Here is a 23,773-nt window from a genome sequence, read left to right on the forward strand (position 1 = left end):
TTTATATTTTTTTACGGATAGCTAGGGGCACACTCCAACACTCAGACATCATTTACAAATGAAACATTTGTGTTTAGTGAGTCTGCCAGATTAGAGGCAGTAGGGATGACTGGTGATTCTCTCTTTGATACTGTAAGTGCGTGATTTGGACCATTTTCCTGTCCTGTGAAGCAATGTAAGGAGTACTTTTGGGTGTCAGGGAAAATGTATGGAGTAAAAAGTACATGATTTATTATAGATTACAGATTAGTATCAGACCCATACGTCTTAAAGTGAAGGCAGTCTGTCTCTCTGAGTGAGATTACTGTCTGGGTGTGTCTGCTGCAATACAGACACCTACTCTCATTAGCAACATGTAACCAAACCAGGACCAAAATATCTCAGATATTGAGGTTAGGTTAGGTTAGATAGGTGAGAAAGAGAGAGACGGAGAGAGCGAGAGAGAGACGGAGAGAGGGAGAGAGAGAGAGAGAGAGAGAGATGGAGAGAGAGACAGAGAGAGATAGAGTGAGAGGGTTGTGGGGCCCATTTATAGGGGAAGGAACCCCCCCTCACCTTTTCTATTCCTCTTTCATTCTCTCTTGTTCTATCTCACTTTCATTCTCTCTCTCTTACCCGTGCGCCCTCTCTGCTATCTCTCTCCACCACACCACCAGGTCTCCCCACGTAATAACACCCATAACAAGAATAACACTCTGGATGCACAGGCAGGCTCCAGTCAGTCACCTGTTCCCACAATGCAGCAGCAGCAGGTGGGATTGAAACTGGTTCAATCCGGTTGGGGCCTCCCTTTCTATCCTCTGAGCTGAGGGACCTACCGAGGTAGAAATAGTTTCAAGCCTTCACTACCTCACAGTGAAGCAGTAGTACAGCTGATCCAACCCACACCGACTCTCCCTGTCTCTGTCTCTAGAGTAGCAGCTGCCCTCAAAGTCTATTGTTCCTGTAAAAGCCTGTTATGTGTTGGGGAACAGATGGAACAGAGCGAGGCACATACAGGGCAGCAGAGCTCTTAAACCTACCACACCACCACCCTGAGAGTGACTAGGCCTTTTACACCACCCTGAGAGTGACTAGGCCTTATACACCACCCTGAGAGTGACTAGGCCTTATACACCACCCTGAGAGTGACTAGGTCTTACATACCACCCTGAGAGTGTCTAGGCCTTACATACCACCCTGAGAGTGACTAGGCCTTACATACCACCCTGAGAGTGACTAGGCCTTACATACCACCCTGAGAGTGACTAGGCCTTATACACCACCCTGAGAGTGACTAGGTCTTATACACCACCCTGAGAGTGTCTAGGCCTTACATACCACCCTGAGAGTGACTAGGCCTATACATACCACCCTGAGAGTGGCTAGGTCTTATACACCACCCTGAGAGTGTCTAGGCCTTACATACCACCCTGAGAGTGTCTAGGCCTTACATACCACCCTGAGAGTGACTAGGCCTTACATACCACCCTGAGAGTGACTAGGCCTTATACACCACCCTGAGAGTGTCTAGGCCTTACATACCACCCTGAGAGTGACTAGGCCTTACATACCACCCTGAGAGTGACTAGGCCTTACATACCACCCTGAGAGTGACTAGGCCTTACATACCACCCTGAGAGTGACTAGGCCTTACATACCACCCTGAGAGTGACTAGGCCTTACATACCACCCTGAGAGTGACTAGGCCTTACATACCACCCTGAGAGTGACTAGGCCTTACATACCACCCTGAGAGTGACTAGGCCTTACATACCACCCTGAGAGTGACTAGGCCTTACATACCACCCTGAGAGTGACTAGGCCTTACATACCACCCTGAGAGTGACTAGGCCTTACATACCACCCTGAGAGTGACTAGGCCTTACATACCACCCTGAGAGTGACTAGGCCTTACATACCACCCTGAGAGTGACTAGGCCTTTACGTACCACCCTGAGAGTGACTAGGCCTTACATACCACCCTGAGAGTGACTAGGCCTTTACGTACCACCCTGAGAGTGACTAGGCCTTACATACCACCCTGAGAGTGACTAGGCCTTACATACCACCCTGAGAGTGACTAGGCCTTACATACCACCCTGAGAGTGACTAGGCCTTACGTACCACCCTGAGAGTGACTAGGCCTTACATACCACCCTGAGAGTGACTAGGCCTTACATACCACCCTACCTCTTCATGTTCACTTTACTCTCTAACTGGCTGACATTCTCTCTCTCTCTCTCTCTCTCTCTCTCTCTCTCTCTCTCACAGCAGTTTTATAGCGGTCCCCTGTTTACATTCCCCAGTAGCTGACTCACCTCAGGGGACTAACTGCATCACTGAACACACACACACTGTATCATCCCTTTCAAACACACACTCTCTCTCCCTCTCTCTCTCTCCTCTCCCTCTCTCTCTCTCTCTCTCCTCTCTCTCTTTTTCTCTCTCCTCTCTCTCCTCTCTCTCTCTCTCTCTCCCTCTCTTTCTCTCTCTCTCCCCTCTCTCCTCTCTCCCTCTCTCTCTCTCTCTTTCTCTCTCCTCTCTCCCTCTCTCTCTCTCTCTCTCTCTCCCCTCTCTCTCTCTCTCTCTCTCCCTCTCTCTCTCTCTCTCTCTTTCCTCTCCTCTCTCTCTCTCCTCTCTTTCTCGCTCCTCTCTCTCTCTCTCTCTCTCGCACACACACACAATCCTATTGCTCAAATCATACAGAAAGCAGCTAGTCACATGACAAGCCCCACCTCTCCCTGAGGACAACGCTACTCCACTGTCTAACAGACACCCATGCTGGGTCACACACACACACACACACACACACACACACACACACACACACACACACACACACACACACACACACACACACACACACACACACACACACACACACACACACACACACATATATTTTCTTTAGGTGCCAAATGGAGAGAAAAAAAAACAGACTTAAACAGGGAAGGATTTAAGCTGAACTCCGTTGCAAAATGTTTTGCTATGTTTTGAAACTGTGTGCACCAATGAATATGACTCAGCTCTCTCCTATAGCCAACTAGCACTGAAACGCGTTGTCTGTCTAGCGGACTGAAAACATTAGGCCTAATTCTGTGTGCTTATTAGGCCTATACTACAGTAGCTTGGCTGAACCACAAGGTGCACAGCAAGGCGTAGCCTATACCTACAAGCAGATGAAACTGAGGACATTGTGTATAACCATGTCCCAAATGGCACCCTAATCCCTATATAATAAAATACTACCCAAGTAGTGCACTATATAGGGAATAGGGTGCCATTTGGGACAGATGTCGTGTGGCTCAGTTGGTAGAGCAGGGCACTTGCAAAGTCAGGGTTGTGGATTGGATTCCCACGAGGGACCAGTATGAAAATGTATGTAAGTCGCTCTGGGTAAGAGCGTCTGCTAAATGACTCAAATCTCAGTCCATTAATAAAAGATCTCCTCCAACTCAAAGGGCCAATGGTAGGATCGGGTTAGTTCAATAACACAGCATGTTACAATCTATTCAAATCTCAGGAATTAGCCCTTTCAATTCAATTGGTGAGTTCATTCTCCATCCCCATGTCTTAAAAGAGAACTTCAGAATACATTACATATTATAACGTTGGGAGAAGAGCAATGCACAAAATCATTGCAACCTGTGATAGTGATTACAACATTAGATTACAACATTAGGCTACAGCATTAGACTATAGCATTAGGCTATAACATTAGACTATAGCATTAGGCTCCAACATTAGGCTACCACATTAGACTACAACATTAGATTACAACATTAGGCTACAGCATTAGACTATAGCATTAGGCTATAACATTAGACTATAGCATTAGGCTCCAACATTAGGCTACCGCATTAGACTACAACATTAGATTACAACATTAGGCTACAGCATTAGACTATAGCATTAGGCTCCAACATTAGACTATAGCATTAGGCTCCAACATTAGGCTACCGCATTAGACTACATCATTAGACTATAGCATTAGGCTACAGCATTAGACTATAGCATTAGGCTCCAACATTAGACTATAGCATTAGGCTACAGCATTAGACTATAGCATTAGACTACATCATTAGACTATAGCATTAGGCTACAGCATTAGACTATAGCATTAGGCTCCAACATTAGACTATAGCATTAGGCTATAACATTAGACTATAGCATTAGGCTCCAACATTAGACTATAGCATTAGGCTCCAACATTAGACTATAGCATTAGGCTCCAACATTAGACTATAGCATTAGGCTACATCATTAGACTATAGCATTAGGCTATAACATTAGACTATAGCATTAGGCTCCAACATTAGACTATAGCATTAGGCTCCAACATTAGACTATAGCATTAGGCTCCAACATTAGACTATAGCATTAGGCTACATCATTAGACTATAGCATTAGGCTATAACATTAGACTATAGCATTAGGCTCCAACATTAGACTATAGCATTAGGCTCCAACATTAGACTATAGCATTAGGCTCCAACATTAGACTATAGCATTAGGCTACATCATTAGACTATAGCATTAGGCTCCAACATTAGGCTATAGCATTAGGCTCCAACATTAGACTATAGCATTAGGCTCCAACATTAGACTACAGCATTAGGCTCCAACATTAGGCTACCACATTAGACTCCAACATTAGACTATAGCATTAGGCTCCAACATTAGACTATAGCATTAGGCTCCAACATTAGACTATAGCATTAGGCTCCAACATTAGGCTCCAACATTAGACTCTAGCATTAGGCTCCAACTTTAGGCTACATCATTAGACTATAGCATTAGGCTCCAACTTTAGGCTACATCATTAGACTATAGCATTAGGCTGCAACATTAGGCTACAGCATTAGGCTCCAACATTAGGCTACAGCATTAGGCTCCAACATTAGACTATAGCATTAGGCTCCAACATTAGGCTACATCATTAGACTACAGCATTAGGCTCCAACATTAGACTATAGCATTAGGCTCCAACATTAGGCTATAGCATTAGGCTCCAACATTAGGCTACATCATTAGACTATAGCATTAGGCTCCAACATTAGACTATAGCATTAGGCTCCAACATTAGACTACAGCATTAGGCTCCAACATTAGGCTACCGCATTAGACTCCAACATTAGACTATAGCATTAGGCTCCAACATTAGACTATAGCATTAGGCTCCAACATTAGACTATAGCATTAGGCTCCAACATTAGGCTCCAACATTAGACTCTAGCATTAGGCTCCAACATTAGGCTACAGCATTAGACTCTAGCATTAGGCTCCAACATTAGGCTACAGCATTAGACTATAGCATTAGGCTCCAACATTAGGCTACAGCATTAGACTATAGCATTAGGCTCCAACATTAGGCTACCGCATTAGACTCCAACATTAGACTATAGCATTAGGCTCCAACATTAGACTATAGCATTAGGCTCCAACATTAGGCTACCGCATTAGACTCCAACATTAGACTATAGCATTAGGCTCCAACATTAGATTATAGCATTAGGCTCCAACATTAGACTATAGCATTAGGCTCCAACATTAGACTATAGCATTAGGCTCCAACATTAGGCTCCAACATTAGACTCTAGCATTAGGCTCCAACATTAGACTCCAACATTAGACTCTAGCATTAGGCTCCAACATTAGACTCCAACATTAGACTATAGCATTAGGCTCCAACATTAGACTCCAACATTAGACTCTAGCATTAGGCTCCAACATTAGACTCCAACATTAGACTATAGCATTAGGCTCCAACATTAGACTATAGCATTAGGCTCCAACATTAGACGATAGCATTAGGCTCCAACATTAGGCTACAGCATTAGACTCTAGCATTAGGCTCCAACATTAGGCTACAGCATTAGACTATAGCATTAGGCTCCAACATTAGGCTACAGCATTAGACTCCAACATTAGACTATAGCATTAGGCTCCAACATTAGACTATAGCATTAGGCTCCAACATTAGGCTACCGCATTAGACTCCAACATTAGACTATAGCATTAGGCTCCAACATTAGACTATAGCATTAGGCTCCAACATTAGACTCTAGCATTAGGCTCCAACATTAGACTCCAACATTAGACTATAGCATTAGGCTCCAACATTAGACTATAGCATTAGGCTCCAACATTAGACTCCAACATTAGACTATAGCATTAGGCTCCAACATTAGACTATAGCATTAGGCTCCAACATTAGACTCCAACATTAGACTATAGCATTAGGCTCCAACATTAGACTATAGCATTAGGCTCCAACATTAGACTATAGCATTAGGCTCCAACATTAGGCTACCGCATTAGACTCCAACATTAGACTATAGCATTAGGCTCCAACATTAGACTCTAGCATTAGGCTCCAACATTAGGCTACCGCATTAGACTATAGCATTAGGCTCCAACATTAGACTCTAGCATTAGGCTCCAACATTAGACTCTAGCATTAGGCTCCAACATTAGGCTACCGCATTAGACTATAGCATTAGGCTCCAACATTAGACTATAGCATTAGGCTCCAACATTAGACTCTAGCATTAGGCTCCAACATTAGACTCTAGCATTAGGCTCCAACATTAGGCTACCGCATTAGACTATAGCATTAGGCTCCAACATTAGACTATAGCATTAGGCTCCAACATTAGGCTCCAACATTAGGCTATGTGGTACGCTAAGTGGGATTTTATAGAAGTTTATGAATGTCAGAAATGCACTTGTATTCAACAGCAACTGAAAAGAATGCTAATGAAATGCTGTTTCCGCCTACACTCACTGTAAGGGCACAGTAATACTTTTTGGCCCACTTCTAAGTAAATAGGCTGCAGCCAGACAGAGGGTGTGTAGTTGTGTAAAGTAGAGCCCAGGACTCTGGTCAAAAGTAGTGCACTACATAGGGAATAGGGTGCCATTTGGAACACATCCAAGCTGTAAGTGCACAGTTGTAAGGTGCAGCCAGGCCTAGTAGTGTAAAATCAGGGTCTGTAGCGGCAACCTAGCAGAGAGCATGAGACACTAATCACTCCTAAAGAGGTCGTAAAGGTCACCAGAGAGGCATTGACTAGGAACAGCCACAGAGTGTGGAGAAAGAGGCCACTGTGTGGGTGGGGAGGGGGGTGGAGCTGCCATTGCAACTCATTAGAAACGGACTCCTGGAAGGAGAAGATAGCATGGCAAAAAAACATGAAATGCATCTTAAAGGACACTCTATTCCCTATAGAGTGCAATACTTTTGACCAGTTCCCATAGAGTGGCATCTGAGAGGCAACCACAGCTTTCTGTAGCTTTCTAGTCCACATCCATGAACGTTCCTAATTCCATTCATAGAACCCTTTCCATTCCATTTCGGCCTATTCTAAACTGTGCAGGTGCAGCCTCTGTGGAGCCTGAATATAGCCTATGCCTACACTGCGGTTATATATACTGTGGCTAATTTCAGCATGAGCTAAACTGGACCTACTTGATTGTCGACACATACTGAGCCATTGTTCAGACACCTACAGTACCTACCAGGCCGTGCAATAAACAAGGATTGCGTTGCCACGGCAACCCCTGACCGCTTCCTGCTGCGCTTCTTAGGATGAGGTGATTTGGTGCCGCTTGTTTAGTGCACCTGCCGCACGACTGACCCCGTTTTAGCACATCAGACAGCCAATCAGTGAGTCAGACGAGGGAGCTCATTATTGGCCATTGTCTAAAAACAATAGTAACATTACATGTTTGAATGCTACTCAAGAAGAGATATGAAATGAAAAGCTCATCAAAAGCCATCATGCTGAACCCTAATGACGGAAACTATGCCTGTGCAGCGACGCTACCGTAAACACCTGGCGTGAGAATTGTACTACGATAGCAACAAAAACAGCCTGGAAACTCCACTAGACTTTAATTTGACATTTTATTATTGGCCCGTCGTCAGAGGACCAAAATATTTTTCTTTTCTTTTTTTTTTTCTTACTTACTTACATTCTACACATATGGGACTTTTTACACAGTAGTTACTGTACATAGTTTCAGTCATAACAATTATAGTATGTCTACTTCACCATCAGTATGTCTACTTCACCATCAGTATGTCTACTTCACCATCAGTATGTCTACCTCACCCATCAGTATGTCTACTTCACCATCAGTATATCTACTTCACCCATCAGTATGTCTACTTCACCATCAGTATGTCTACTTCACCATCAGTATGTCTACTTCACCCATCAGTATGTCTACTTCACCATCAGTATGTCTACTTCACCATCAGTATGTCTACTTCACCATCAGTATGTCTACTTCACCCATCAGTATGTCTACTTCACCATCAGTATGTCTACTTCACCATCAGTATGTCTACCTCACCATCAGTATGTCTACTTCACCATCAGTATGTCTACTTCACCATCAGTATGTCTACCTCACCCATCAGTATGTCTACTTAACCATCAGTATGTCTACTTCACCATCAGTATGTCTACTTCACCCATCAGTATGTCTACTCCACCATCAGTATATCTACTTCACCCATCAGTATGTCTACTTCACCATCAGTATGTCTACTTCACCATCAGTATGTCTACCTCACCCATCAGTATGTCTACTTCACCATCAGTATGTCTACTTCACCATCAGTATGTCTACTTCACCATCAGTATGTCTACTTCACCCATCAGTATGTCTACCTCACCATCAGTATGTCTACTTCACCCATCAGTATGTCTACCTCACCATCAGTATGTCTACTTCACCATCAGTATGTCTACTTCACCATCAGTATGTCTACTTCACCATCAGTATGTCTACTTCACCATCAGTATGTCTACTTCACCATCAGTATGTCTACTTCACCCATCAGTATGTCTACTTCACCATCAGTATGTCTACTTCACCATCAGTATGTCTACTTCACCCATCAGTATGTCTAATTCACCCATCAGTATGTCTACTTCACCATCAGTATGTCTACTTCACCATCAGTATGTCTACTTCACCATCAGTATGTCTACTTCACCATCAGTATGTCTACTTCACCATCAGTATGTCTACTTCACCCATCAGTATGTCTACCTCACCATCAGTATGTCTACTTCACCATCAATATGTCTACTTCACCATCAGTATGTCTACCTCACCCATCAGTATGTCTACTTCAGCATCAGTATGTCTACTTCAGCATCAGTATGTCTACTTCAGCATCAGTATGTCTACTTCACCATCAGTATGTCTACTTCACCATCAGTATGTCTACCTCACCATCAGTATGTCTACTTCACCCATCAGTATGTCTACTTCACCATCAGTATGTCTACTTCAGCATCATTATGTCTACTTCACCATCAGTATGTCTACTTCACCATCAGTATGTCTACTTCACCATCAGTATGTCTGCTACACCATCAGTATGTCTACTTCACCATCAGTATGTCTACTTCACCATCAGTATGTCTACTTCACCCCCTTCGGTCATCCCCAAAGCCTATGCCTCCTTTGGCCGCCTTTCCTTCCAGTTCTCTGCTGCCAATGACTAGAACGAATTGCAAAAATCACTGAAATTGGAGACTTATATCTCCCTCACTAACTTTAAGCATCAGCTGTCAGAGCAGCTTACCGTTCACTGTACCTGTACACAGCCCATCTGTAAGTAGGCCACCCAACTACGTTGTCCCATATTGTTATTTATTTTTTGCTCTTTTGCACCCCAGTATCTCTACTTACACATCATCATCTGTACATCCATCACTCCAGTGTTAATTGCTAAATTGTAATTATTTCACCATTATGGCCTATTTATTGCCTTACCTCCCTAATATCTTATTACATTTGCACACACTGTACATATATTCTTCTATTGTGTTATTGCCTGTACATTTGTTTATTCCATGTGTAACTCTGTGTTGTTGTTTTTATCGCACTGCTTTGCTTTATCTTGGTCAGGTCGCAGTTATAAATGAGAACTTGTTCTCAACTGGCCTACCTGGTTAAATAAAGGTGATCTGGCCTACCTGGTTAAATAAAGGTGATCTGGCCTACCTGGTTAAATAAAGGTGAAAGGATCAAATGTACAAAATAAAAAATCAATAACAGGAAACCACACCCCTAGTTTATGAATAGCAGGAAACCACACCCCTAGTTTATGAATAGCAGGAAACCACACCCCTAGTTTATGAATAGCAGGAAACCACATCCCTAGTTTATGAATAGCAGGAAACCACATCCCTAGTTTATGAATAGCAGCAGGAAACCACACCCCAAGTTTATGAATAGCAGGAAACCACACCCCTAGTTTATGAATAGCAGGAAACCACACCCCTAGTTTATGAATAGCAGGAAACCACACCCCTAGTTTATGAATAGCAGGAAACCACACCCCTAGTTTATGAATAGCAGGAAACCACACCCCTAGTTTATGAATAGCAGGAAACCACACCCCTAGTTTATGAATAGCAGGAAACCACACCCCTAGTTTATGAATAGCAGGAAACCACACCCCTAGTTTATGAATAGCAGGAAACCACATCCCTAGTTTATGAATAGCAGGAAACCACATCCCTAGTTTATGAATAGCAGGAAACCACACCCCAAGTTTATGAATAGCAGGAAACCACACCCCTAGTTTATGAATAGCAGGAAACCACACCCCTAGTTTATGAATAGCAGGAAACCACACCCCTAGTTTATGAATAGCAGGAAACCACACCCCTAGTTTATGAATAGCAGGAAACCACACCCCTAGGTTATGAATAGCAGGAAACCACACCCCTAGTTTATGAATAGCAGGAAACCACACCCCTAGTTTATGAATAGCAGGAAACCACACCCCTAGGTTATGAATAGCAGGAAACCACAACCCTAGTTTATGAATAGCAGGAAACCACACCCCTTGTTTATGAATAGCAGGAAACCACACCCCTAGTTTATGAATAGCAGGAAACCACACCCCTAGTTTATGAATAGCAGGAAATCACACCCCTAGTTTATGAATAGCAGGAAACCACACCCCTAGTTTATGAATAGCAGGAAACCACACCCCTAGTTTATGAATAGCAGGAAACCACACCCCTAGTTTATGAATAGCAGGAAACCACACCCCTAGTTTATGAATAGCAGGAAACCACACCCCTAGTTTATGAGTAGCAGGAAACCACACCCCTAGTTTATGAATAGCAGGAAACCACACCCCTAGTTTATGAATAGCAGGAAACCACACCCCTAGTTTATGAATAGCAGGAAACCACACCCCTAGATTATGAATAGCAGGAAACCACACCCCTAGTTTATGAATAGCAGGAAACCACACCCCTAGTTTATGAATAGCAGGAAACCACACCCCTAGTTTATGAATAGCAGGAAACCACACCACTAGCTTGTCAATAATAATCATCTGTGTTTGTGATACATCATACAGGCACACAGCAGGTATGCCTAAGCACGACACACTGATGATGATTTGATAATGATGTACTGTGCTACACCGCACCCTTCCATTCCTCTGGCTGCTTCTCTCTCAAAACCCATGTCACACTCACACCGAGCAGCCCACTTCACATGTGAAGAGCCTGTGAAGATGGACAAGAGCAAGCACATCACCACAAATGAAATGAGGTAGAAATAGAGTTGAGTTGTGTGATTGTGATTCTGCCAGGGGTGGGATGGGAGAACAGAGTGCTGTTTCAGTTGTCTCAGTCTGTAGACCTGGGGAGGATTGTACATTCCATGGCTCTCTCTGTGTAGTGTGTAGCTCTTTGCTAGCCTAAACGCTCAGCGCCCTGGTTTTGGTCTGCGCTGAGCGTCAACATTCTGAGTAAACAAGAAATTAGTTTCATAACTAGTGTAAACTAAGGCTAGGCTACTTCCCCGTACCCTGTAGTCTGCAGCCTGGACATGGAGAAGGAACAGAGAATGCCAAGCAGAGAGACATGGTTCTTTTGGCATACCTCAAACCGGGGATCAAACCCCCAGCCTTCTGATGTCAGGGTGGACACTCTAACCACCAGGCCACTGCGTTGGTCAGTATTATAACTGCAGAACCAATATACTGGTCGGTAGCATGTCGGGAACCAACGTGTGTTTTTCTAGAAGGACCCGTCCCTTTTCTTTGCCCTGCTCTGCTTACCATGTCCAGATTCAACAGGCTCCTTCACACCTATATCGGATGACTCATTCACACACACGGCTGTGATTTGGGCCCAGCAGGCAGGGTGGAAGAGAGTCCAGATTCATTGGACTTGTATTATAGAGGACTGAGGGCTCCGACTCACCAGCCAGCCCATTATCTATCTGTCTGGTAGCTGGCGGTGTCACAGCTGCTGCCACACCGAGCGCAATGGACAGAACACTGGCACCCTGCCCTGCTAGCACTGAGACCAGGCTTGCTTCACAAATAGCACCCTATATTTCCTATGCAGTACACTATTTAAGGAATAGGGTGCCATTTGGGACACAGGCCAGGGTAGAGATCTATAATCGCTCAAAGTGGAGATCATCCTACTACACACGTCTGGTCTGGGTTAACGCTAGGCAAGGCTAGCTGAGTGTGAATGGCTGTCCATGAGCCCAGCATCCAGCTGGGGGATGGGACGGCTAGGACACCACAAGCTGTGGGATGGGACTGCTAGGACACCACAAGCTGTGGGATGGGACGGCTAGGACACCACAAGCTGTGGGATGGGACTGCTAGGACACCACAAGCTGTGGGATGGGACGGCTAGGACACCACAAGCTGAGGGATGGGACGGCGGCTAAGACACCACAAGCTGTGGGATGGGACGGCTAGGACACCACAAGCTGTGGGATGGGCTAGGACACCACAAGCTGTGGGATGGGACACCACAAGCTGTGGGATGGGACGGCTAGGACACCACAAGCTGTGGGATGGGACGGCTAGGACACCACAAGCTGTGGGATGGGACGGCTAGGACACCACAAGCTGTGGGATGGGACGGCTAAGACACCACAAGCTGTGGGATGGGACGGCTAGGACACCACAAGCTGTGGGATGGGACGGCTAGGACACCACAAGCTGTGGGATGGGACGGCTAGGACACCACAAGCTGTGGGATGGGACGGCTAGGACACCACAAGCTGTGGGATGGGACGGCTAGGACACCACAAGCTGTGGGATGGGACGGCTAGGACACCACAAGCTGTGGGATGGGACGGCTAGGACACCACAAGCTGGCGGCGGGTCACTGGAGTTCATGTTTGAGTGGCACGGACCCAGAATGTGTCCTAAATAACACCCTATTCTCTATAGCGCACCACTTTTGATGAGAGCCCTATGGGCCATGGTCAAAAGTAGTGCACTTGAAAGGGCATATGGTGCCATTTGGCAAAGATCAAGAGAGAAGAAAGCCTGACCATATGCTAGTGCTGTTAAATTAGTAGCTTGACTGAACCACTGGGGAGGAGGACAGGGACTGGGGAGGGCAGGGATTGGGGAGGAGGTGGGGACTGGGGAAGGCATGGATTTGAGAGGAAACAGGGACTGGACTGGGAAGGAGGCAGGGATTGAACTGGGGAAGGCAGGTATTGGGGAGGAAGCAGGGACTGGACTGGGGAAGGCAGGGATTGGGGAGGAAGCAGGGACTGGACTGGGGAAGGCAGGGACTGGGGATGAAGCAGGGACTGGACTGGGGAAGGCAGGGACTGGGGATGAAGCAGGGACTGGACTGCGGAAGAAGCAGGGACTGGACTGGGGAAGGCAGGGACTGGACTGGGGAAGGCAGGTATTGGGGAGGAAGCAGGGACTGGACTGGGGAAGGCAGGGATTGGGGAGGAAGCAGGGACTGGACTGGGGAAGGCAGGGATTGGGGAAGAAGCAGGGACTGGACTGGGGAAGGCAGGGATTGGGGAGGAAGCAGGGACTGGACTGGGGAAGGCAGGGACTGGGGATGAAGCAGGGACTGGACTGGGGAAGGCAGGGACTGGGGATGAAGCAGGGACTGGACTGGGGAAGAAGCAGGGACTGGACTGGGGAAGGCAGGGACTGGACTGGGGAAGGCAGGGACTGGGGATGAAGCAGGGACTGGACTGGGGAGGAAGCAGGGACTGGACTGGGGAAGGCAGGGATTGGGGAGGAAGCAGGGACTGGACTGGGGAAGAAGCAGGGACTGGACTGGGGAAGGCAGGGATTGGGGAAGAAGCAGGGACTGGACTGGGGAAGGCAGGGACTGGGGATGAAGCAGGGACTGGACTGGGGAAGGCAGGGACTGGGGACGAAGCAGGGACTGGGGAGGAGGCAGAGCAGAGCTGACTGGGAAGGAGGCAGAGCACAGCTGACTGGGAAGGAGGCAGAGCACAGCTGACTGGGAAGGAGGCAGAGCACAGCTGACTGGGAAGGAGGCAGAGCACAGCTGACTGAGCACAGCTACAGACAGAATGCCACCTTGTCTTGGTGTAAAGACAACCGACATGTGTCCAAGAAGGATGGAGATTAAATCAAAACAAGATCTTTCTTCAATGTTTCATCAAACAGTGCTTGCGCATTCAAGACTGCAGTTTAAAAGCAAATCCCCTTACAACACAATCTAATTACGAACGTGAATTTGACTTAAAATATACTATGATGAATACAGTACCATAACCTAAATATAATGTTATCATGGAACATCAAAGTGTTACATTTTGTGGGAGGATAAAAATGCTATTGTAGTTTTTGAAGTTTTTGTATTCTACTACATGAAGAACTGTATGTATGTACAGTTGAAGTCGGACGTTTACATACACTTAGGATGGAGTCATTAAAACTCGTTTTTCAACCATTCCACAAATGTCTTGTTAACAAACTATAGTTTAGGCAACTTTGTTGCATGACACAAGTCATTTTTCCAACAATTGTTTACAGGCAGATGATTTCACTTATAATTCCAGTGGGTCAGAAGTTTACATACTCTTGTTGTCTGTGCCTTGTTGTCTGTCTCAAGTTGTCTGTGCCTTTAAACCACTTGGAAAATTCCAGAAAATTATGTCATGGCTTTAGAAGCTTCTGATAGGCTAATTGACATCATTTCAGTCAATTGGAGGTGTACCTGTGGATGTATTTCAAGGCCTACCTTCAAACTCAGTGCCTTTTTGCTTGACATCATGGGAAAATCAAAAGAAATCAGCCAATCAGCCAAAAGAAATCAGCCAAATAATTGTAGGCCTCCACAAGTCTGGTTCATCCTTGGGAGCAATTTCCAAACGCCCGAAGGTACCACGTTCACCTGTACAAACAATAGTATGCAAGTATAAACACCATGGGACAAAGCCACCGTCATACCGCTCAGGAAGGAGACGCGTTCTGTCTCCTAGAGATGAACGTACTTTGGTGCGAAAAGTGCAAATCAATCCCAGAACAACAGCAAAGGACCTTGTGAAGATGCTGGAGGAAACAGGTACAAAAGTATCAATATCCACAGTAGAACGAGTCCTATATCAACATAACCTGAAAGGCCGCTCAGCAAGGAAGAAGCCACTGCTCCAAAACCACCATTAAAAAGCCAGACTACGGTTTGCAACTGCACTTGGGGACAAAGCTCGTACTTTTTGGAGAAATGCCCTCTGGTCTGATGACACAAAAATTGAACTGTTTGGCCATAATGACCATCGTTATGTTTGGAGGAAAAAGGGGGAGGCTTGCAACCCGAAGAACACCATCCCAACCCGTGAAGCGCGGGGGTGGCAGCATCATGTTGTGGGGGTGCTTTGCTGCAGGAGGGACTGGTGCACTTCACAAAATAGATGGCATCATGAGGGAGGGAAATTATGTGGGTATATTGGAGCAAAATCTCAAGACATCAGTCAGGAAGTTAAAGCTTGGTCGCAAATGGGTCTTCCAAATGGACAATGACCCCAAGCATACTTCCAAAGTTGTGGCAAAATGTCTTAAGGACAACAAAGTCAAGGTATTGGAGTGGCCATCACAAAGCCCTGACCTCAATCCCATTGAAAATTTGTGGGCAGAACTGAAAAAGTGTGTGCGAGCAAGGAGGCCTACAAACCTGACTCAGTTACACCAGCTCTGTCAGGAGGAATGGGCCAAAATTCAACCAACTTATTGTGGGAAGCTTGTGGAAGGCTACCTGAAACATTTGACCCAAGTTAAAAAATGTAAAGGCAATGCTACCAGATACTAATTGAGTGTATGTAAACTCTGACCCACTGGGAATGTGATGAAAGAAATAAAAGCTGAAATAAATCATTTTCTCTACTATTAATCTGACATTTCACATTCTTAAAATAAAGTGGTGATCCTAACTGACCTAAAACAGGGAATTTTTACGAGGATTAAATGTCAGGAATTGTGAAAAACTGAGTTTTAAATACATACATACATACATACATACAATCTGCTATCTCCAAAAGACAGGCAGTTTGTTTCCCTGTATTGTGCACTACTTTTGACCAGGGCTCTGATCCAAAGTAGTGCACTACATATGGCCTAGGGGGCCATTTGGGTCGCACACCTCTAGTCACACAATGCAGAGTGGGGGGAGAAGGAAGGAAACGCTACGATGGGCAGGAACCACTGAATGCAGTTGAGCAAATATGTCAGACGCATTCAGAGCGCCGTGGTCTGAAATGTCACCCAGATGAGGAGGCAGGCGAGAGGCTAAGCTGAGAGGGGAGATACGGAGGGAGGTGTGTGTGTGCAGGGGAGAACGCCACACACATACAGAAATGCAATGAATGACAAACACCATGCAGATAGCTGCTTTGAAAGAGAATGAGCACTGGGCTTACATTTACAGTACACACACACACACACACACACACACACACACACACACACACACACACACACACACACACACACACACAGTGAACTAACATTCACAAAGGGAAACCGAATTGCAATTGCAAACAAACAAAACACAAAATGCTCTTCTAAAAAATACTGGAAACTTGCAGTTTACTTAAGAGTTGCAATTGTTTGTCTCTGTGCCTACGAGTCGTAGTCGTTTGTCTCTGTGCCTACGAGTCGTAGTCGTTTGTCTCTGTGCCTACGTGTCTTAGTCGTTTGTCTCTGTGCCTACGAGTCGTAGTCGTTTGTCTCTGTGCCTACGAGTCGTAGTCGTTTGTCTCTGTGCCTACGAGTCGTAGTCGTTTGTCTCTGTGCCTACGAGTCGTAGTTGTTTGTCTCTGTGCCTACGAGTCGTAGTCATTTGTCTCTGTGCCTACGAGTCGTAGTCGTTTGTCTCTGTGCCTACGAGTCGTAGTCGTTTGTCTCTGTACCTACGAGTCATAGTCGTTTGTCTCTGTGCCTACGAGTCGTAGTCGTTTGTCTCTGTGCCTACGAGTCGTAGTCGTTTGTCTCTGTGCCTACGAGTCGTAGTCGTTTGTCTCTGTGCCTACGAGTCGTAGTCGTTTGTCTCTGTACCTACGAGTCGTAGTCGTTTGTCTCTGTACCTACGAGTCGTAGTCGTTTGTCTCTGTGCCTACGAGTCGTAGTCGTTTGTCTCTGTACCTACGAGTCGTAGTCGTTTGTCTCTGTGCCTACGAGTCGTAGTTTGTCTCTGTGCCTACGAGTAGTCGTTTGTCTCTGTGCCTATACGTATCGTTTGTCTCTGTTCCTACTCCAGTAGTCGTTTGTCTATGTGCCTACCCTATCGTTTGTCTCTGTGCCTACAGTCGTAGTCGTTTGTCTCTGTGCCTACGTGTCGTAGTCGTTTGTCTCTGTACCTACGAGTCGTAGTCGTTTGTCTCTGTGCCTACGAGTCGTAGTCGTTTGTCTCTGTGCCTACGAGTCGTAGTCGTTTGTCTCTGTGCCTACGAGCCGTAGTCGTTTGTCTCTGTGCCTACAGTCGTAGTCGTTTGTCTCTGTGCCTACGAGTCATAGTCGTTTGTCTCTGTGCCTACGAGTCGTAGTCGTTTGTCTCTGTGCCTACTCGTATCGTTTGTCTCTGTGCCTATGTGTCGTAGTCGTTTGTCTCTGTACCTACGAGTCGTAGTTGTTTGTCTCTGTGGAGTCTGTCGTTTGTCTCTGTGCCTACGAGTCGTAGTCGTTTGTCTCTGTGCCTACGAGTCGTAGTTGTTTGTCTCTGTACCTACGAGTCGTAGTCGTTTGTCTCTGTGCCTACGAGTCTTAGTTGTTTGTCTCTGTGCCTACGAGTCGTAGTCGTTTGTCTCTGTACCTACGAGTCTTAGTTGTTTGTCTCTGTACCTACGAGTCGTAGTCGTTTGTCTCTGTGCCTACGAGTCGCAGTTGTTTGTCTCTGTGCCTACGAGTCGTAGTCGTTTGTCTCTGTACCTACGAGTCGTAGTCGTTTGTCTCTGTGCCTACGAGTCGCAGTTGTTTGTGCCTATATAGTAACCTTACCCCTATACATATCTACCTCCATCACTCCAGTATCCCTGTCACCTTACCCCTATACATATCTACCTCTATCACTCCAGTATCCCTGTCACCTTACCCCTATACATATCTACCTCCATCACTCCAGTATCCCTGTCACCTTACCCCTATACATATATACCTCCATCACTCCAGTATCCCTGTCACCTTACCCCTATACATATCTACCTCCATCACTCCAGCATCCCTGCACATTGTAAATATGCTACTGGAACTGACCCTCTATATAGTATGCTACTGGAACTGACCCTCTATATAGAATGCTACTGGAACTGACCCTCTATATAATATGCTACTGGGACTGACCCTCTATATAATATGCTGCTGGAACTGACCCTCTATATAATATGCTACTGGAACTGACCCTCTATATAATATGCTACTGGAACTGACCCTCTATATAGTATGCTACTGGAACTGACCCTCTATATAATATGCTACTGGAACTGACCCTCTATATAATATGCTACTGGAACTGACCCTCTATATAATATGCTACTGGAACTGACTCTCTATATAGTATGCTACTGGAACTGATCCTCTATATAATATGCTACTGGAACTGATCCTCTATATAATATGCTACTGGAACTGACCCTCTATATAATATGCTACTGGAACTGACTCTCTATATAGTATGCTACTGGAACTGACCCTTTATATAATATGCCCCTGGAACTGACCCTCTATATAATATGCTACTGGAACTGACCCTCTATATAGTATGCTACTGGAACTGACCCTCTATATAGTATGCTACTGGAACTGACCCTCTATATAATATGCTACTGGAACTGACCCTCTGTATAATATGCTACTGGAACTGACCCTCTGTATAATATGCTACTGGAACTGACCCTCTATATAATATGCTACTGGAACTGACCCTCTATATAATATGCTACTGGAACTGACCCTCTATATAATATGCTACTGGAACTGACCCTCTATATAATATGCTACTGGAACTGACCCTCTATATAATATGCTACTGGAACTGACCCTCTATATAATATGCTACTGGAACTGACCCTCTATATAATATGCTACTGGAACTGACCCTCTATATAATATGCTACTGGAACTGACCCTCTGTATAATATGCTACTGGAACTGACCCTCTATATAGTATGCTACTGGAACTGACCCTTTATATAATATGCCCCTGGAACTGACCCTCTATATAATATGCTACTGGAACTGAACCTCTATATAGTATGCTACTGGAACTGACCCTCTATATAGTATGCTACTGGAACTGACCCTCTATATAATATGCCACTGGAACTGACCCTCTATATAATATGCTACTGGAACTGACCCTCTATATAATATGCTACTGGAACTGACCCCCGTGTATAATATGTTACTGGAACTGACCCTCTGTATAATATGCTACTGGAACTGACCCTCTATATAATATGCTACTGGAACTGACCCTCTATATAATATGCTACTGGAACTGACCCTCTATATAATATGCTACTGGAACTGACCCTCTATATAATATGCTACTGGAACTGACCCTCTATATAATATGCTAACTCACTTTATCGGATTCTTATTATTTCTTATTTTTTTATTTCTCTACTTTCTGTTGTTGTACATTGCTATTTTTAGTATTATATTTAGTATTATATTTAGTATTATATTGCAATGTAGGGTTTTGAGTTGGCAAGAGAGGCATTTCACTGTACTTGTATATGTGACATTAAAAACTTGAAACTGAAACTATAGTGTGGTGACTGAGAGACAGATATTCATGGGAACTCTCTGTACCCACTACCCAGGCACTATCACATCAGGTTAGGGTTAGGTCTGTACCCACTACCCAGGCACTATCACATCAAGTTAGGGTTAGCTCTGTACCCACTACCCAGGCACTATCACATCAGGTTAGGGTTAGCTCTGTACCCACTACCCAGGCACTATCACATCAGGTTAGGGTTAGCTCTGTACCCACTACCCAGGTCCTATCACATCAGGTTAGGGTTAGGTCTGTACCCACTACCCAGGCACTATCACATCAGGTTAGGGTTAGGTCTGTACCCACTACCCAGGCACTATCACATCAGGTTAGGGTTATCTCTGTACCCACTACCCAGGTCCTATCACATCAGGTTAGGTCTGTACCCACTACCCAGGCACTATCACATCAGGTTAGGGTTAGCTCTGTACCCACTACCCAGACACTATCACATCAGGTTAGGGTTATCTCTGTACCCACTACCCAGGTCCTATCACATCAGGTTAGGGTTAGCTCTGTACCCACTACCCAGACACTATCACATCTGGTTAGGGTTAGCTCTGTACCCACTACCCAGGCACTATCACATCAGGTTAGGGTTAGGTCTGTACCCACTACCCAGGCACTATCACATCAGGTTAGGGTTAGGTCTGTACCCACTACCCAGGCACTATCACATCAGGTTAGGGTTATCTCTGTACCCACTACCCAGGCACTATCACATCAGGTTAGGGTTAGGTCTGTACCCACTACCCAGGCACTATCGCATCAGGTTAGGGTTAGCTCTGTACCCACTACCCAGGTCCTATCACATCAGGTTAGGTCTGTACCCAATACCCAGACACTATCACATCAGGTTAGGGTTAGCTCTGTACCCACTACCCAGGCACTATCACATCAGGTTAGGGTTAGCTCTGTACCCACTACCCAGGCACTATCACATCAGGTTAGGGTTAGGTCTGTACCCACTACCCAGGCACTATCACATCAGGTTAGGGTTAGCTCTGTACCCACTACCCAGGCACTATCGCATCAGGTTAGGGTTAGCTCTGTACCCACTACCCAGGCACTATCACATCAGGTTAGGGTTATCTCTGTACCCACTACCCAGGCCTATCACATCAGGTTAGGGTTAGCTCTGTACCCACTACCCAGACACTATCACATCTGGTTAGGGTTAGCTCTGTACCCACTACCCAGGCACTATCACATCAGGTTAGGGTTAGGTCTGTACCCACTACCCAGGCACTATCGCATCAGGTTAGGGTTAGCTCTGTACCCACTACCCAGGCACTATCACATCAGGTTAGGGTTATCTCTGTACCCACTACCCAGGTCCTATCACATCAGGTTAGGTCTGTACCCACTACCCAGGCACTATCACATCAGGTTAGGGTTAGCTCTGTACCCACTACCCAGGCACTATCACATCAGGTTAGGGTTAGCTCTGTACCCACTACCCAGACACTATCACATCAGGTTAGGGTTAGCTCTGTACCCACTACCCAGAGACTATCACATCAGGTTAGGGTTAGCTCTGTACCCACTACCCAGACACTATCACATCAGGTTAGGGTTAGCTCTGTACCCACTACCCAGGCACTATCACTTACAGATGTAGGATCTTCATTTGATCACCGTGTTACAGGATAACTTTCCTGCAATGGGCGGCAGGTAGCCTAGTGGTTAGAGTGTTGGGCCAGTAACCAAAAGGTTGCTAGATTGAATCCCCGAGCTGACAAGGTAACAATCTGTCGTTCTGCCCCTGAACAAGGCAGTTAACCCACTGTTCCTAGACCAGTTAACCCACTGTTCCCCGGTAGGCCGTCATTGTAAATAAGAATTTGTTCTTAACTGACTTGCCTAGTTAAATAAAGGTTTAAAAAAAAAAATGGCTTCTGAAGTTTGAAATTTCCACTTATAAATGTCAGACTTGATTTTCCCTTATGGAAATATTTATCAACCCCTACAGAAAATGTCCATGAATTATAATCCACATAATGGTTCACGTTTCCTGTGGCTGCAGAATGATTTTCTTGCTGTAGTAAACCGGCCCCATGTGGAATCAAGATGTTTTATGCAACCTTATTCATTAGTCCACTGTTCACCCATAGGGGGACTCCTTCAGACAGAGACAACACACTAAACAGTAGGTGTACACAGGGACCGGCGTCCCAAAACGTACCTCTTTACAGCCTCATCAACATAGCCTCTCTTGACACACACACACACACACACACACACACACACACACACACACACACACACACACACACACACACACACACACACACACACACACACACACACACACACACACACACACACACACACACACACACACCATCTACACAGCCTCCCCTGACACACCCTCTACTCACATCACCCCTGGAGAGGCCAATTAGTTGACATCACCTCTAATTCATTACACACACACACACACACACACACACACACACACACACACACACACACACACACACACACACACACACACACACACACACACACACACACACACACACACACACACACGTGCTGCACCGAGCAGACAAGTGCTGCACCGAGCAGACACACACACACTAACGTCCGCACACACATGCACACGCGTACAGTATAGTCTGCAAGTACACCCTGCATATAAACCCATATTAGGCCATGTCATTCAATCATCAATCTGCTCCACAACAACAAACCTTTCCAGTGTTCCTTTCACACGCACACACACACACACACACACACACACCCCCCCACTAGGCTACCCTGGGGCGGCAGGTAGCCTAGTGGTTAGAGCGTTGGACTAGTAACCGAAAGGTTGCAAGTTCGAATCCCCGAGCTGACAAGGTACAAATCTGTTGTTCTGCCCCTGAACAGGCAGTTCCTAGGCCGTCATTGAAAATAAGAATTTGTTCTTAACTGACTTGCCTAGTAAAATAAAATAAAGGTAAAAAATAAACACATGCACACACACACACACTCCCAGGACCCTCTTTGTAGACTACAGTCCCCCTGTGTCTGGAGATGATTAATGTCTTCAGAGACAAAAGTTGAGTCCCTATTCTCTACTGTCTACACTGTTAAAATGAAATGCTTTGTAACACCAAAACTAGTGGCGACTGAGCTGCCACCAGCGGGATGGAGACGAAACCTGGAGTATTGAAACACCTCATCCTGAGACGTCTTTGAAACACCTCATCCTGAGATGTTTTTGAAACATGACGTAGTGTGTTGCAACACCACTTATCAACCATGTGTTGTGCAACCAGTGGTGGAAAAAGTACATTTTCATACTTGACTAATAGTGAAGATACCTTCATAGAAAATGACTCAAGTAAAAGTGAAAGTCACCCAGTACAATATTACTTGAGTAAAAGTCTAAAAGTATTTGGTTTGAAATATACTAAAGTATCAAAAGTAAAAGTATAAATAATTTCAACTTCCTTATATTAAGCAAACCAGATGGCACCATTAATGTATTATTTATTTATGGAGAGCCAGGGGTACACTCCAACACTCAGACATCATTTTCAAACAAAGGATTAGTATGCCAGATCAGAGGCAGTAGAGATGACCAGGGATGTTCTTTTGATAAGTGTGTAAATTGGATCATTTTCCTGTCAAAATGTAACAAGTACTTTTGGGTGTCAGGGAGAATGTATGGAGTAAAAAGTACATTATCTTCACTACATTCCTAAAGAAGATAAAGTAAA

At 45.2% G+C, this 23,773-nt stretch overlaps 1 protein-coding gene across 1 annotated transcript in view; it reads right to left on the reverse strand.

The window, feature by feature from the left end:
* Positions 1-17,207, reverse strand: part of LOC121847655 (extensin-2-like) — a 66,869-nt gene extending 49,662 nt beyond the window's left edge. The window contains exons 1-2 of the mRNA XM_042329598.1: positions 17,143-17,207; positions 13,339-14,285 (exon numbers count right to left, since the gene is read on the reverse strand). Of these exons, the coding sequence (XP_042185532.1) occupies positions 13,339-14,285; positions 17,143-17,207 (1,012 nt within the window). The remainder of the gene's footprint in view (positions 1-13,338; positions 14,286-17,142) is intronic.
* Positions 17,208-23,773: the final 6,566 nt, after the last annotated feature.

The sequence above is a fragment of the Oncorhynchus tshawytscha genome, linkage group LG10, assembly GCF_018296145.1.
Source record: "Oncorhynchus tshawytscha isolate Ot180627B linkage group LG10, Otsh_v2.0, whole genome shotgun sequence".
Taxonomy (NCBI): domain Eukaryota; kingdom Metazoa; phylum Chordata; class Actinopteri; order Salmoniformes; family Salmonidae; genus Oncorhynchus; species Oncorhynchus tshawytscha.